The sequence below is a fragment of the Vanessa tameamea genome, chromosome 10 (assembly GCF_037043105.1).
Source record: "Vanessa tameamea isolate UH-Manoa-2023 chromosome 10, ilVanTame1 primary haplotype, whole genome shotgun sequence".
NCBI lineage: Eukaryota > Metazoa > Arthropoda > Insecta > Lepidoptera > Nymphalidae > Vanessa > Vanessa tameamea.
The window spans coordinates 916933-933225 of NC_087318.1; the positions used below are offsets into that span (position 1 = coordinate 916933).

Here is a 16293-nt window from a genome sequence, read left to right on the forward strand (position 1 = left end):
TACGGTAGGCAAATTATTTTTCTTTAATGTACAGTATAACAAAATTATACATTTTCCTTGTTTTTAAAGAAATAAGATTTTTCATAGAATTTCGAATCTTACATTTTGTATACATATGAGTTGAGAACATCATTTATTAACATTTGTATTATGTATTTCAAAAGCGTGACCTTGCCTTGTATCAGAATAATATAACACAATAAATGCTATATTGCTTAAGTGCCATAATTATTAATGAATAAAAAAATCGAAATAAAATAAATATATTTGTACTGTTCACAAAAGGAAATGCATACATTCTAACGCTTTCTCCCATCCCATGTACCTTTCCTTTTTTGTATTCAATATAACTTAATATTTACACCTACTTACATTTAAGTTGATATAAGTTGTAAATAAATCATTTATTAAAAAAAAAAACATTCTTTTACTTTTTTAAAACAACCTAACTAAAAATATATATATTGGATTGGCAAATGGGTCACCTAATGGTGCGTGGTCACTATTGCCCAAAGATATTGGTACTTTATTAATAAATATTAATCATACCTCACATCATCAATACGCCACTAACCTTGGAAACTATGACATTATGATCCTTGTGCTTATTACACTGGCTCACTCATTTTTCAAACCGGAACACAACAGTAATAAGTATTCCTGTTTAGCGGCAGAATTTATGATGAGTGAGTGATACCTACCCAGACGGGCTTGCATTATGCCTACCACCAAGTTAATTATTAAATTATTAGCCACAAAAACATCTTCAAAGTATCCTTCATATAGGATGGTCGATGTGTGGCAAAAGTATCAGAATCTCATCTGAAACATACAAGTTTGCTCACGAGATGAGTTGTAATTATAAATTAAGCAAACGTGTTTGGTGTGTGTAAGTAAAACGACCGCTATTTATTTTTAAACTATAATCATTTTTCTTGTAACAAATGTAATTTATTAAGCTAAACGTATCATATTTATAAATAAAAATAACAGCATCGACTATTATTATATTCGGTACCTGAGTTAAGTAGATAGAGTGCAGAGTAAGGCAGTTCCTCGTTTGACCCAAAAATCGGAGGTTTCCTTGCCAGAGTGGAGGTCGACGGCCACTACGAAAGCGCCCATACGCAGAGGGTAGTAATAACACGGACAGACGTAACGATCTACAAAACGTTTTTTTAAATGTCAAAATGTAATTAAATATTATTAAAGTCAGATTTACTAATTTGCCTCTAATCTAAACTTTCATTGGTTCATGACAGCCGATGACGTAATATGCGACCAATGAGCGTTCAGTAATTTATCAAATTAGCAGACTAGATGAATAAAGTACGAAGTTTAGATTTAGTTTTTAAAGCTATTGAAAAATATTAGGTTTCTAACTTACTCCTCAGCCGCCTGCCCGTTGATCGCACTGGTTTGAAATGTATGGGCGTCATGGGGAAGACGAGCTGCATCGGCAAGGGCTCCTGCAAATGTCCATCTTTGCGGAACCAACTGGCTCCTTCCAGATACAAGCCCCTGAATGATACCGAATGTAATGTTAATTATATCATAATAAGGTAACTTTTCATAGAACTCTTCTTACTATTTTTATTAACACGGAAATTTAGCAAATAACGCAAATAGATAAAAACGTGTTCTTATCCTCTAGTCGGTTTCAAGCGATACATCAAAGTAGTCAAATAAGATGGACATTTTACTGTGAATTATTTTGTAAGTATTGACATATTGGAGTTATTCGCAGGTTTATCATGACTGGACGAATTTGTATCATTGTATACGGCAAATATTTGCTCTGAACGAAGGTATACCACAAAATTACTGAAAAAAAAAATGATAGGAAATTATGATGCGATCCCGAACGATTTTGCCGCATTTTCCGATGCCGATTTTCCATTTTTTGTATATTAAACGAATTCGAGATTTGTCAAGTTATTTGTGACTTCAATAATGTGAAGATTAATGTATTAAATATGTGACCTGATATAAACACCGCCATCTCTCGGCGGACGAACGAAGGCGGTTTCCTCCAACGGCATCACGTTGAACTCCCAGCACAGAGTGTCGATTGGCCAGCTCTCGCCGCGGGCCGTGGTCTAGCGGAGGCGTAACGATCAGCGAAATCGGCGCACTCGTTTAAAGATACACATTGTCATAAGGAAAGTGGAAATGTATGCTAGTTGGAAGTTGGATGAACTAATTAAAACTTAGAAAGAGTAAGTAAAGTAAGTTAAGGCTGGTTGCACGTCGAAGAGGTCTGTCCCGTATTCTTCTCTCTTCTATACAAGAAGTTGCAGTTCACCCAATACACACGTAGTGCCAGGTAAGAGACCTGCATGACGGCGGTGAGGAAGCCCGTGGGCGCCACGAGCGCGGGCAGCCAGCAGAGCGCGGGCGGCGCGCGCGGGGCGCCGGCCCACGCCGACAGGTGCGCGCCGCGCAGCCACAGCTCGCGGCACCACGCGCCCAGCGGCTTCAGCGACGGCCGGCCTGCCACACGCGCGGACCCCTTGTTTATTTCTTATTAGTCGTGAAACGCTAAACTTATTTTAGTCATTAAACAGTCTGGTCTGTCTGGTCGTGTGAAACGAGTCATTTTGATCTTTTAAACTAACCCTTTTGCCAAAACCCGGGTACCCTGCCTTCGAAGATGCAGGAGTACATGGTCTCTAGTATTTCAGACATTATCACCAGACCTTCGATTGCACGACGTAGTTCCTGTGGTAAAACATGTTTTAGTTAATTTTCTCCTTATAGAAAACCATCATTTGGAATAAACAAAACACAAACTGCAACACATTTCACCAAAAAAATTATAATGTTATTCCTTAGCTTCCAGTACGAAGACCAGGAATCAACCTAAAAGTAACAACAATTTGATTATGTTACATGATCTTTCTTCCAACGAACGTCCGTAAAAATCGTTATATTCCTATCTTTTTCGGTGCTGGGACATAAAACGCCAACCCTATAAATATAATGAATAAAAATTACGTTTAAAAACTAAAACACAACAAGGGAAAACAATTGCTTTCTGAAAAGTACGGGACGAGAAAATATTCGCTTATTACTCACTCATCTAACAGTCGGTACCTCAATTATTTCTATTTATCAATTCAACAAAAAAAAATAGAGGTTAGCCGTGGTCGAATACCACCGCAGCCTAAGGATTACTTATAAAAATACATTTTAGGATACGCGAGAAGAAAATTTTGGGCCCTTTTCTAATCAAACACTATGCTATGCACAGAGGAGTGTGAGATTCCAACGCATGACAAACTTTAATACCAAAAAAGCGTTTTTTGGCATTCTCTTGGATATTTGGATTGTTTAATTTTAAAAACGACAAGGTTCTTAGGTTTTGTTGTCAAAAATACCTTGTCTATATTTCCAACTTAAAACAATGAATCGATTTTTTTTATGAATAATTCAATGAATTACGTTCGAAGTCCGACCGCTAATTTTGAATATTTAACGATTGTTTTTTACAATTATTATAAAAATGGTCGCAGTAGATAATTGTGTCTCACCTGAAGACCGGCCACTATGTTGCCAATGAGCACGTTGTAGTACCCGATCTCCTGCAGCAGAGACACGCACATCGGCATCACGATCTCCGGCCCCATCATGCGCTCCGTGGTCTCCACGTCGATGCGCGATGGCAACTTGGACAGCATCTCCGCTGCGAGCTCGTCCACCTTATTTCATTGCCGTTCGTATAACGAATGATGTAATACATTTCATGATTTTGTAAACTTCAAAGTTGTAACTCAATAATGTTAGCCTTACTTTTTAAAAACCCTTGAACACCATTATACATTTACGTATTAAATCGGGTTTGTTCATAAAGCTATTAGCGGTGCGACAATAGAAAGCGAATTTTAAAAAAAACTCGTTTTGACCTTTTAATCAAAAACTACAGAACGAAACTTGACTCGACATCAAGATGGCGGAAAGTAAAGATTTATGATACTATGCAGTAAGATAATTATTTTACTTTTTTTTTAATTGTTGAAGGTTTAAAGACTTTAATAAACAATTTATTCCGCAAGTAACAAAAATTTAAAGGTAAACTTAAATTGATTCGATTTTTGATGTTTTAGTTTCAAGAGTCAGACAATTCAAATGGATCTGTTTTATTTTTAAAAATAAAGTATAATCTGATGATGGGCTTCACCTTTTGATCTTCCCCGCCTCCCCCGCCTCCACCCCCCGTCGATGCCAATGCAAACAGAGTCAAACACATGATCCGAGCATCCTAAACAAAAAATAAAACCAGCATAAAAATATTTTAAGCTTTTTATAACATTTAATTAAGTTTTATAAAATTTAATAAAGTACTTGTGCCAATGTAGCGACGTCAGCCGATGCGTGTTGTCCCACAGACTCAGCTCGCTCGGAAGCCGGCAATAGATCAAGGAAGTCTCGATACGATTCGAGGCTACCATCACGGGGAATATGGTACGAGGGTATGCTTGATAGTCTGAATGGTAAGGAATACAGATATTGGTGTGAAGAAAACATTCGCTAGTATTACCGTAATTTGTATGTCAGTTAGTATACTTATAGCCTATTCCAATCGAAGAAGGATTAGAGATAAACAAACCTCAGTTACTTGCTAACAATGCGATTCACAAATAGCTCAGCTATATATTTTACTTCAAAATTTCCGACAACAACTTGGTCATGACATCGAAACGCCTTTTTTAAAGTCAACAATAAGTATCATTATTTAAGCTCTCGACATATGACTGTGAACACGATGTCAAATTTTGTTTATGTAGTTTTTACTCACTTGTGATTGGAAAATTAACAACTTATAATTAATTATATATGTCGGCGGAAAATCACGTATTTAAGAAAAACACGCGCCCGGAAATTATTGTTTTAATTATTTTTAATAATTGAAGACAGTTTGACTATTAAATTATTAATATTTAGTGAATTTTTAGATGTTAAATTAGTTTGAAATATTTTACCGTCCATAAATAGGTGTTAAATTGAGTGAATAGGGCCCCCACCCATTTTTGTTATAAAAGGCCGAACGCCCGCCGGTATTGAGAGACTTATTCGAGCCGTCGGAGCGATCGGACCTCCTCAGTTTGGAATAAATCAGAGAAGAATATTTCCTGAGTTTAATTTCATACCTTCGAGGATGGATACAAATCCAAACCCTGACATTCGTGACGTCAGCAATGATGTCATGTTTTTTTTTTAAAAACAAGCCGGGACCAGCTTTTCTGTCATATATATAACAAATGTTAATGTATTATAAAAAATATAAGCAAACATACATAAACTAACCTTTTAGACGGATGTCACCTTTTTAATGGTTGGTTAAAAATGTGCATATAAATAATCTTATTATGTTCAAATATCTACCTATAAAATGGCGTATCCAGTGCTTCCTCGCAGAAGAACTGGTTGATATACGCGATGAGAACACGTTTATCCCAATCGTCTGTAATGTGCCCTCCGTAGTTGATGATGGCGAAAAGATACCTGAGTGCTTCCCACGGCACTTCTTCATATTCTTCCAAGTAATTTGCAAGCAGATTATCTGAAACCTAAACAACTACTTAGCCCGTGCCTCATCAATATAAAGCTCAGATCATTTATAAATTTGCATTTACCTCAAAATCTGAATCGTTAAAACTGTAGACGGCGTTGTATCCGAGCTGACGAAAACGTTTGCGCGCTATAAGCGAACAGTGGAAAAAGGACACGCAGAAGAGTAGCCGTCTATACTTGGGAGTGGCTTCGTCGAATTTATCCTCGTTTAAATTTGCAAACAGCCTCACCAAGTTGCCCTTCAGACCCTAAACAACAGAAACGATCATCGGCAAATGTTAAATACACAATTTTTTAAACAGCCAAGTAAATCCCGAGTTCTCGTCTGCCCGAATCGCTGGAGTCACCTGCGGAGGCTCGGTGGTCATCTTGATGGAGCGCTGCAGCACGCCGAGCGGGAACTTGTCGTCGGGCATGGACGACAGCCACAGGCGGAAGCGCGGGTGGATGCGCGGGTTGTCCAGCCCGCGCAGCGCGCCCAGCCACACGCACGCCAGGTGGCAGTTCGCCAGGAACACCCAGCCGCCTTCCTTCATGCCGTGGGCCAGCATCCTATGAGCGCGGCATAATATGGTCGGTCTTTAAAATATTTTTCCGTGCTCGTCTACACACTATGCGTCTACTGCACCAGGAGGAGAATCCGCAATGCGCTTCGAAAACTTAAAAAAAAGACCCACCTCGCCGCGGTGGGCGCCTGCCCCTGCCCCAGACTGAGGGACTGGAATTTGTCGAACATTTTCACGTCGATGGCCAGCTGGATGAGAGCCGACGTGGGATCCACGCCCGGCGACAGCACGAACAGGAGGGAGGTCTTCCACGTGGATTCCTCCCACGCCGCCTGCGCGGTGCAAACGGCTACATAAACAAGCGAGGGCCGGGCGGCTCCAGCGGGCTCCGGGGCTGCGTGTGCGGGCGCACCTTGATGTCGAGCACGGGCGGCTCGACGTACCGCGGGCCGAGCACGTTGACGACGTAGGCGCTGACGCACGCCGCCACGCGGTCCACGCGCAGCGAGCGCGCGAACAGGATGCGCTGGAACTCGTTGCAGATGTCGTTCCAGTCGCCTGCGGGCGGTGCGCACATGTGTGCATCGATACATTGAAAATTTGACTTTACTTTTTATTCCCCTACTATTGTTTATTTATTTTATTTATGTCCCAAATGATAGCCAATAAAGAAATAATTGAACGTACCAATAAGCGGCTGCGATTCCGGCTCGGGATGAAGGTACCAATCCCGCCACTCCTTCGAGAACACCTCGAAGCTGTCGATGACACCATGGAAACCGGGTAACTTATCCAGCTCTGTAATATTGTCCCAACAATCGTCGGGTAGCCAATCTGTAATAAGACAATGTATCTTCTAATTACCATTAAAATTAAAAACTATTTTACATAAAATATATTAATGTGTTCGAATTGTTTCAATTTTATTATAATAATATAAATTATAATTCTAATCTCTCAAACACTCGCGACCATAATATAATATTTCTTAAGAATATATCACACTAGTCAGTCAGTCAGTCAGTAGCAAAACAATGATAGATTCTAGATTATATTTCTAGATAATTCTACTATCCTTCAGCAACAAATATTTTTTTCCCCTTTACTAGGTTATTACTTACCGATCTTATAAGACAAGAATTCAATATTAGTTGTATAATTTTCTATAGAACTTTATCTCACTGGTAGGATTATCAGGCTGTTCGGAGCGGTCCAGCACCACTCCGCCTTTGAGCAGGAACAGGTACTCGTGTGTGCTCATCTTGCCCATCTGAAAGAGGATCCGAGAGACCATGTGGAAGGACAGCAGCAGCTTGTGACGCTCGAATAGTGCACGACACGTGTTCCTGAAGAAAGAAAAACGATGGGTGGGCACCAGACACATATTAGACACTCTTCCGCCAAATTGCACTACTTGGTATTGTTGTGTCTTACTTGAACGGTGAGTGAGCCGGTGTTACATACACAGAGAATATGTCTTATTAATTGTTTTCAAAATTACTTGTACACAGCAAAAGTGTGGAATTCATTAAGATTGCTGATTCTGTCCTGCAGCTCGCCGCCCTTAGGACTGCGGTCGATGGAGTACGTGAAGAGGTCGATGTAGGCGTCCAACGAGAACTGGTACATGGGGTCGATGCGAGATAAGTCGTTCAGAGCGAAGAAAAGTACCGAAGCACGCACCGCTACTGGCACATAGCCCTGGAGAGTGGCAAGAAAGAAACGAATGCTTTATATTTCAATTCAATTTGTTCATATTCAGCGATGGATATAGTTTGTTGTTACCTATGGATACCTACGCGGAAATATTTCACCCACTTTACCCGCCAATTGTGGAGGAAAGTGTATCATGCCGCACTGATTTATTGGTGAGATAAGGGACTACAAAATCAAACCGATAGTTCTCTTATTCTAATGTAAGCACAAAAGTTAAAACCTAATAATAACAAATTCAGAGGATATTTTGTTAATACAAAAACAATTAGAAATAATTAATAATTTTCTAATTGTCTTTTTTTAATGTAAATGAACTTGGAAAGTAATTTCTCGTATATCTGCGCCTTAAGACATTCAACAATATTTATATTTGTCAAAGAAGTTTCGGAAAATTAAGCGTCTTGAAACAAGTGAAATGAATTTGTATATGATGATGACATTGCGAGTATTGTTTTCAAGGGTTTCAGTTAGTATTATTTTTGCAAAAATTAGTTCGATTACAAAGAAATGTACAACATTAGAGATAAAAATCCAATTCCACTAACGGATAATGGACAAATATGACTAAATTGATGTGAGACCTGTCTAGCGCTGTCTATTTCTTTCTCAGTGTCCTGCGACGTGATGAGAGCTTCCTTCACATCGAGCGACGTGCGCTGTGAAGTCTGTAGCGTGATGAACAGCTCCTCGTTTTCGAGGAGAGGCACCTGTGACTCGTACATTATTCGGAGTAGATCGTTCTCTAAATCTATCTGTGAACAGAGATCAAACATCGAATAGAAACACATCGAAAAACAGTTAACTAGCTAATATCTAGAGATTAAGTTCATATAACAACAGCTGACTCAGCGTATGAATCACCAGTGCATCTTAACCGAGGATGATTTCAAAGCACCCCTTTATCAAGTGTTTAATTCGTGTTGAGGAAAGTTGCACGTTTCTAATGAAAATTTTCACGTGTTTGGAGGAGCGCCAAACCTTCTCAACGGAGAGAAGGCTTTAGCTGACATTTAAAGACTATTAATTCAGACAGCTGGTTATTATAATTCGTCGTCTAAAAAGTTGCCTAATAATATAATCTGAATACAAATATTTAATTTCACGTAACTTACCAGAACTTTCTTATTATTGGCGATGGTCATCACAAGGTTATCTTTCATAGTCTCCAGCTGCGGCCGTTCCTTCCGCACCACTATACTGAGGAGCTGCGCTGTCAGGCCCTGTTCTTTCACCGCGAAGTTAACCATTGTCGTCTTGGTCAAAGTCTCTGGCGTATACACTGGGTTACCTGGATGAAAACCATGAGTTTCTTGCATTGGAAAACGTGAATAGAATTGTTATCAGAGGGATTTTGAGATTGATTGAACAATAATTTAAAGTGAAAACATATTTCGATAAGTAATTAAAGAAATTTAAAAACTTTTTTCATCAGGAAAAGAGCTGAAATTTCGCCAATTATTTTATCACTTCGGAATTAAAACTAATATTCACATTCACAGTTCTAATAACACTTAATGAAATAATTATGAATAAAAACAATTAAACATATTATACGATACAAAAATATTAATTTACCAAGTTTTGTAGTGAGGTACATCTTAAATTCTGGATTGTAGGGCACCATTTTCTCATTAAACTTGATGACCAAGTCAGCGCCAATTCTAACGATGGCTTTGTCTAATATAGGCGCGATAGACGGGTCGAGGACCTCGCCTACGTTTTGGACTATAATAGGCTGGCCCTGTGATAGACAGGTTTCCATGATCTTGAGGTAGTTTGGTTGACCGAAATCGACGATCTATTAGAACAATCAAATTTAATTTCAAATTACAGTTCTAATGCAATTTATTTTATTAAAAATAATTGAAAAAGTATACGCTTCAAAGACTTTTCTTGACTGATAATCAAATATGGACCCCATATCCATTCCTGTATATAGCCATAAACGTAATTGTTTACGGGGTTATATTCATTTATGACATTATGTTTAAATATGGGACAATAGACCAGTGTGCTTCATTTGAAATAGACACAATAGTAACAACAACTATAAGTCATATATCACTCATGGGAGGGGGAAATGGTTATATACATAGTTTTAATACATGGTCGAAAATAGAGGATTAATGTGATCTAGTTAGCGACTGAACCCCTCTATCAAATCTGCTGAGACCTGTATATCATTCTTCTCCTCCAGCCTGGAGATCCAGATGAGCGCCTGTCCCTGCGGGTCCACGGCCAGCGGCCAGCGAGTCGCGCGCACCACTATTATACCATTCTCAGCACTGAAGTTGTCATCTATAAATCAGTGTAATAAAGCCTCATGTTAATTAAATTGAAACTAATTAGTGTGAAACTTAACCGAACACATTGTCGGGATTACAGAAAAGGACATAATCAAACCTAAAACCTGAGAACATCCCCTGACACGAGGCGAGGGCTAACCCACGAAAACTAGTACCATAATATGACGATGATGATCGTAAGCACCTGGAAGTCCCATGTAGTTCCAATCTCTCAATGTGGCATCATCGAGCAGAAAAGTCTTCATGCTCAAATCCATTGTTACTGGTAACGTTTCGTTATAAACCTAGATTTCAAAAATAATAATGTGAGTTATGAAATTGACTACTATCTATACTAATATTATTAACGCGAAAATAATTCTGTTCGTCTATTACGGTTCATATATTCCACTAGCTGTGCTCGCGACTTCATGCGTGTTTGAATTTAAGAAAAAAGTTATTGTTGTAGCCTATCAGCTATCTGCCAATGAAAGTCCCGACTAAATGAGTCCAGCCGTTCCAGAGATTAACCGGAAGAGCCAAACAGACAGACAAAAATTTAAATAAAATATCTATATTTTGGTATATACCGTGTGAAAAAAAAAAAAGTAAAAAGCGGTTATTTTAATAATACAAACACTCCAATTTTATTATATGTATAAATAAATCAGACTCACTTGAACTCTATTTCTTTATACAAGTCCCAACTTTATTAAACCCTTATTAAATTTCGTCTTACGAGTCGAGCAAATGATTTAAAAAAAAAATCCTGCACGTACTTCCTTGAACCAATCTCCCATCAAGTCCTCACGATATTCGGAAACGAAAGGCCCGAGGTAGGCCACAAAGCCGGTAGCTATGAGACAGTCACCGGGTAGGTTATCAAACTCTTTGTCTAGCCGCTCTACAGTCAACTCCCACCTCTCTCGTTCACCTGTTAGCAATTAAATGAAACAACGATATATTAAGTATAAAAAAATTAAGCATTTAATGACCAGCAAACCATAGCAATTGATATGATATGAGTAACCACAGAGTGGACACAAAAAATCCTTTTGCATAAAAAACAAACGCCAATTTTCACAGTTACAAATGGTGTCGAATCGAATTAACTTCTAAATCTACATCCATTTTATTTATAAGAAAAAAATAAATTGATTATCAATATTAATTATTAAAAATCTTTACCCGACAGCCCAGTAATGAGCGCTTCAGCGCGTTCTAGTTTAAGCTGTAGCATTCTCGACTTCCTCTCGAGCTCCTCCTTCTGCGCCAGCTTCTCGTCGTACTCCTTCTGGAGGCGAGCGATCATCTCGCTCAGCTCCCGCAGCTTGGCGCGTGCCTCGGCTAAAATTTGCTGTTTCATGCGCAGAGATTCTAATGCTTCTTCCAGGCGTTCCTTCTTTGGCTTTACTATTCTGAAATAACATAGAATATTGTCGTTCATAAGTACCAACCTTTCGGCAGTTATCCTATAGTCAAACAGATTAACTTGACGTCATCCATATTTATGACCGAAAGCGAAATACAATTTGCCACAAATTAGCACTGTTAAGAGTGTTGGTGGGAAGTGGTCAGTGTGCTTTCAGTTCAGTTGGTTACTGAAAGTTGACCGCGACACTATCTGCTTAGGAACTGCTCAGTACTTAGTGACTAATTGTGATTTAGGTAACTATTTGAAACTGCTGTGATCTCATCCATACGTTGTCTCATTTTGCACGATACCTACGTTCGCTCACACTTCGTTGTCCGCCAACCTAAAGTTTAATCAATAATTGACCCTTCATCCCATATGTATATCACGCCGTCATTATTGTGAACATGAGCGTCACTTACTTGTAAACTTTTCCATATTTCTCAATGGCTCGTACCCACAAACACAACGACTTGGCTGCGAGGGAGACAGTCCCCACTATTTCGGGATCAAAGTCCGGCTTAGCCGTGTATGTACCGATCTTCTTCAACGTCTTGTCAGTTATATTATCTTTATCGAACTCTCGTAGTCTGTCCAAGAAATATTGATCGCCGAGTTGCCGCTTCGCCTCCGCCCAGGTCGGTTCCTTCTACAATAGAGAACCACCATTACTATATTTGTTCGATCATAATCACTAGTGGTTACATCGGATATCGGACTCACCTGCAGTAATATAAGGACGGCTTCCATCACCATCTCCACCTTCTGCGGCGGTTTTGCGTACGACTTGACTTCCGTAATATCCTTCTTGTTGAGGGCGTCCAGGGCCTACGCGGGAGGTACGCATTAGACAAGGCAGCGCGGGGGCGGCGGGCGGGGCGGGCACTCACCTTGACGGCCTCCTCGAGCGCGGGCATGGCGCTGGCGAGGTCCCGCATGGCGGCGTCGGCCAGCTTCTTGCACTGCACCTCCTCCTCCTGCGTCTTCTTGCTGCGCGCCGCCACGCTGCGCTGCTGCTCGTCGGCGTTGCGCTGCTGCGCGTTGATCACGCCCATGTACTCGATGCACTGCTCCGTGTACTCCGCCACTTGCACCTGCGGGGGGACTCGCAGTCACGACCAGTCCCCAGACTAAGGCGGACCCTGTCCGTCCTTCGTTCGCGTCGTACCTGAGCGATGGCCAGTTCCTCGGACATTTGTCCGACCAGTTTGGTGGTTTCCTCGACTTTCCCCAGTCCGTTTCGAAGCTTGTTCGCCTGGAGAGCTATTTCGATTCGCTTGAGCCGTAGCATCCTGAAAAGTTATATCGTTGGTGTAGATGGTTCATAAATATTTTTAAATCTATCTAAATAAAGGTAAATACATTACTCGATATAGAAATAAACTAACCACTACAGACTAAACTAAAGTAGAATTGCATTTACAATTTTATGTAATCTATTACGAGTCAGATTGGTCAGAATATACCAGGTTACATGTCATATTCTCGCAGAACCAATTATATATTCGTTAGCAATCATACGCAGCCACTTTTATACTATAACCTTTACTGATACATCAAATTTTTCTTTTATAATAATAGCTTTAAAAAAATGTTTTAATATTTTATTTATTTTAAAAATTATTAATTTATATACCAAACTGGTGGTCAAATAAATAGCAAATTTGAAAAAGAGATTCCATTTTATTTGACTAAATATTATGAAGACGTAAGAATCCGACATACTCCTTGTATCCAGAGACGAGCTCGAGATAGTTAGTGGGAGTGACGTAGTTGGTCCTTCTCATCTCGCGCCACATCTTCACCGAGTATTGGCCCACCGACGAGTGGATCAGTGACATTATAGACGCAACAGATGCTCGTAAAGCATCTTCTCGACTTTCTACAAGAGATTCCTTCCTGCGGATCTAAAACGATGACAGAATCCAAATTATGAAACAAGTCCTTTTTGCTATTACACAGAAAAAAAAAAAAACTTCAGTCAAGTTTCACTAGTTCTAGCCATCATGGATCTTTTATTATACACATCCTATGTTGGTACATAATCTCATACGTCTTCATTTTTTTTTATAATTGTCTTACATCAATAATAACAAACATTCATGTGTATTTAAATTTAAAGTACGTTTATAGGACTCACCCTGGGCCCGGTGATTGAGGCCAATAATTCTACTCCCTCAAGAAACTTGTAAGCCACTTCAAGCAACGCCTCACGTGGCCACTCCAGGAACCAATTAGTTGTAGTAGCATTGATTAGTGCTGGATATTGCCGTATACGGTTTCTATTAGATGGAGATAATATTGTGTTCAAAAAGAGTATTTTTAGAAAGACTCCCGAAGAAGAAGAAGAAGAAGATATAAGAGGGGAATTTGTATAATATGACATGAATAGAATTAATTTCGCCTATTACTTTGGAGGAAATTAATCCATTAACATTTTGTGCAAATCTATTGCACCAACACTTTCTTAGAACTTATATTAGTTTCATTCATCCGCTATCATAATATATGTTAAAAGTATGTACATAAATTTTCTATATTCACGTAACACTGACACCACAAATATGCGGTGCAACAAGAGTGACCAAACCACTGTTCCCATTTGGTCATGTACCCTTATCCTTACCTATGTTGTAAAAAAAATAAGGCACCGCGAGTACTAAAATCAAAAATACCTGAAGTCATCCCCAATAGGACTGAAACACAGCACGATGTGCATGTTGGCTTGGACGCGGTCCACTAGGAACAAGTAAACAGACTCGTTCGTCTGGACTAAATTCGCATTCTTCATCGGCTTTTCCAGTGATTGTTTTATCTGTTAAAATTAAACAGATTTGTCAGATTTTTAGACTGGCTCAAACTGGCTTCTGGTTTATTCATCTAGTAAATAGTCGCAATCCGATCCGATCAGTTCGAACTCTTTCTATCGGATTTTTCTATGGCAGAAAATCTTAGCAGCAGAACTGAATGAATCGGAAAGAACAAGAATCCAGGCGTCCTGCACCTGAATTATCTCCGGTCGCGTCAGATTCGCTTTCCCATGTGAGAGAATAGAGAGGGCATCTGTATTTGCGCACATACTTGTTCACTTTAAAATGACCTCCCTTGAGACGCCACCGCGGACAAAAGCGGTCAGAATTACATCACAATGTATGGCTTTGTTTAATGTTGTTTATTAATAAATATCCAATGCTAGCGTCCACTATCCACGTGAACAAGATATCCAAGACAACTACTACCCAAAACGACAAGATTAAATGTTACATTTTATATTTATTTTAACTCACAAAAATATAGTTTTCTTTTATAAATATAAACATAGACACACTAAATATTAATAATAATACAATCGTATTTTTATTTTAAGGCTCTTCACCACCTTATCGAATTATATTTCGGGCGTGGATAGATACTCATGCGGCACTGACGTCAAAAGTTCATAAATTACCTTTTAGTTAAGATAGCGCTTCCATTAATTAGCTTTTAGTTGGTACCTTAACTTCCATTAATTTATATAAACCAATAAACACTAGAACCGTTAAAATATTGAAGAGATTAAGTATTCAAAAGCCCTCTTCAGATCCAAACTAATCAGTAGCAAAAGTACTACAAGTTCAAAGTACTTATCCTTAAGATTTTCTTTCAACCTACGATCAAAGAAAATAGTCTTACTGCGTTTAACTTACATCCTCAAATTCATCTGCCTTGTAGAGATTCGTAACCTCTCCACTACTGAGAAGATTGTTGACGATCTCAGTAAACGTCTCCTCGACTATTTGAGTGTCGCAGAATATGAAGGTTGTTGTTTTGATGTCAACGCCACAGCTAGTGTACAGCACCTAGTTTATAACTTATTTTAGAAAAAACGCTAAATAACCTATAAATACTTAACTTTCTCTTCTCTTTGGAGCCTGTTCAGACATAAGTGCTGTAAGAAATATTTACCATTCCTTACATCACCAATGCCATAAATCTTGGAACGTTGGTTCACTTATGGCTACCTAGATAGACGGGCTTGCACAAAGCCCTACCAACACGTAATAATTTAATTCAATACATACAGGACTTCTCGTGATATTTTACTAATATCGAGCATAATAAGGATTTAAACCCGTTTTCGTTAGGCCTGGCTTCGGTTTGGGATCAGCATTTTATCCGTGATAGATAGGTCAATGTACTAATCAACATTTAAATAATTCGTCTAAAATATAGTTTGGATTTAATTATTATTCTAAACATGTCATGTTATTCTCTTCACCTTTAAATCTTCTCTGAAATCTTTGATTCCATAAGTCTTAGTTACGACCACTTGGAACGAGTTGTATTCACAAATGTAAGACGCCACGCGAGTTAAACTTTGCCGTCCAGATCCACCTAAAATTTAAGTGCACTGACGATAAATAGACCGGTAACAATTACATTTATAATTATAGATGTCGCTCTAAGACTCTTGTAATTTACATAAGATCTCTATCTGTTTCCTTAATATAAAATAATTCAGCTCAAAACAATATCAAATACACAAATTATAAATAAATACAAAATTACGAAAAGCATCTCCTGACCTATTCCAACGCACAGCATGTGTCCGCGAGGCTGTGATATGACGCGCACGATACGGCAGATATGCTCGATAGCATCCTTGAACAGCACCAGATCCATCTTGACTACACCCGGACAACTGTTGTACTCCTCCATCTGGTTAGAGATGTATCTGGCGGAAGAACAGTCTCAGAAACGAGTAATTATTTCGATTTTACGTTTAGCCGAGTACTATTGTATTAGCTGTGTATTATTG

At 39.0% G+C, this 16293-nt stretch overlaps 1 protein-coding gene across 1 annotated transcript in view; it reads right to left on the reverse strand.

Moving 5' to 3' along the window:
• Positions 1-948: 948 nt before the first annotated feature.
• Positions 949-16293, reverse strand: part of LOC113395938 (dynein axonemal heavy chain 2) — a 43876-nt gene continuing 28531 nt past the window's right edge. Inside the window, exons 47-79 of the mRNA XM_064215982.1 lie at positions 16061-16209; positions 15754-15869; positions 15182-15334; positions 14171-14310; positions 13636-13777; positions 13221-13402; positions 12664-12787; positions 12386-12589; positions 12219-12323; positions 11918-12144; positions 11270-11499; positions 10861-11015; positions 10287-10386; positions 9970-10094; positions 9372-9594; positions 8909-9084; positions 8378-8548; positions 7582-7781; positions 7263-7426; positions 6768-6914; positions 6493-6638; positions 6252-6412; positions 5922-6126; positions 5637-5822; positions 5386-5570; positions 4345-4486; positions 4181-4261; positions 3534-3701; positions 2619-2721; positions 2336-2493; positions 1984-2099; positions 1388-1521; positions 949-1163 (exon numbers count right to left, since the gene is read on the reverse strand). Coding sequence (XP_064072052.1) covers positions 1024-1163; positions 1388-1521; positions 1984-2099; positions 2336-2493; positions 2619-2721; positions 3534-3701; positions 4181-4261; positions 4345-4486; positions 5386-5570; positions 5637-5822; positions 5922-6126; positions 6252-6412; positions 6493-6638; positions 6768-6914; positions 7263-7426; positions 7582-7781; positions 8378-8548; positions 8909-9084; positions 9372-9594; positions 9970-10094; positions 10287-10386; positions 10861-11015; positions 11270-11499; positions 11918-12144; positions 12219-12323; positions 12386-12589; positions 12664-12787; positions 13221-13402; positions 13636-13777; positions 14171-14310; positions 15182-15334; positions 15754-15869; positions 16061-16209 — 5158 coding nt within the window. The 3' untranslated portion in view covers positions 949-1023. The remainder of the gene's footprint in view (positions 1164-1387; positions 1522-1983; positions 2100-2335; positions 2494-2618; positions 2722-3533; positions 3702-4180; positions 4262-4344; positions 4487-5385; positions 5571-5636; positions 5823-5921; positions 6127-6251; positions 6413-6492; positions 6639-6767; positions 6915-7262; positions 7427-7581; positions 7782-8377; positions 8549-8908; positions 9085-9371; positions 9595-9969; positions 10095-10286; positions 10387-10860; positions 11016-11269; positions 11500-11917; positions 12145-12218; positions 12324-12385; positions 12590-12663; positions 12788-13220; positions 13403-13635; positions 13778-14170; positions 14311-15181; positions 15335-15753; positions 15870-16060; positions 16210-16293) is intronic.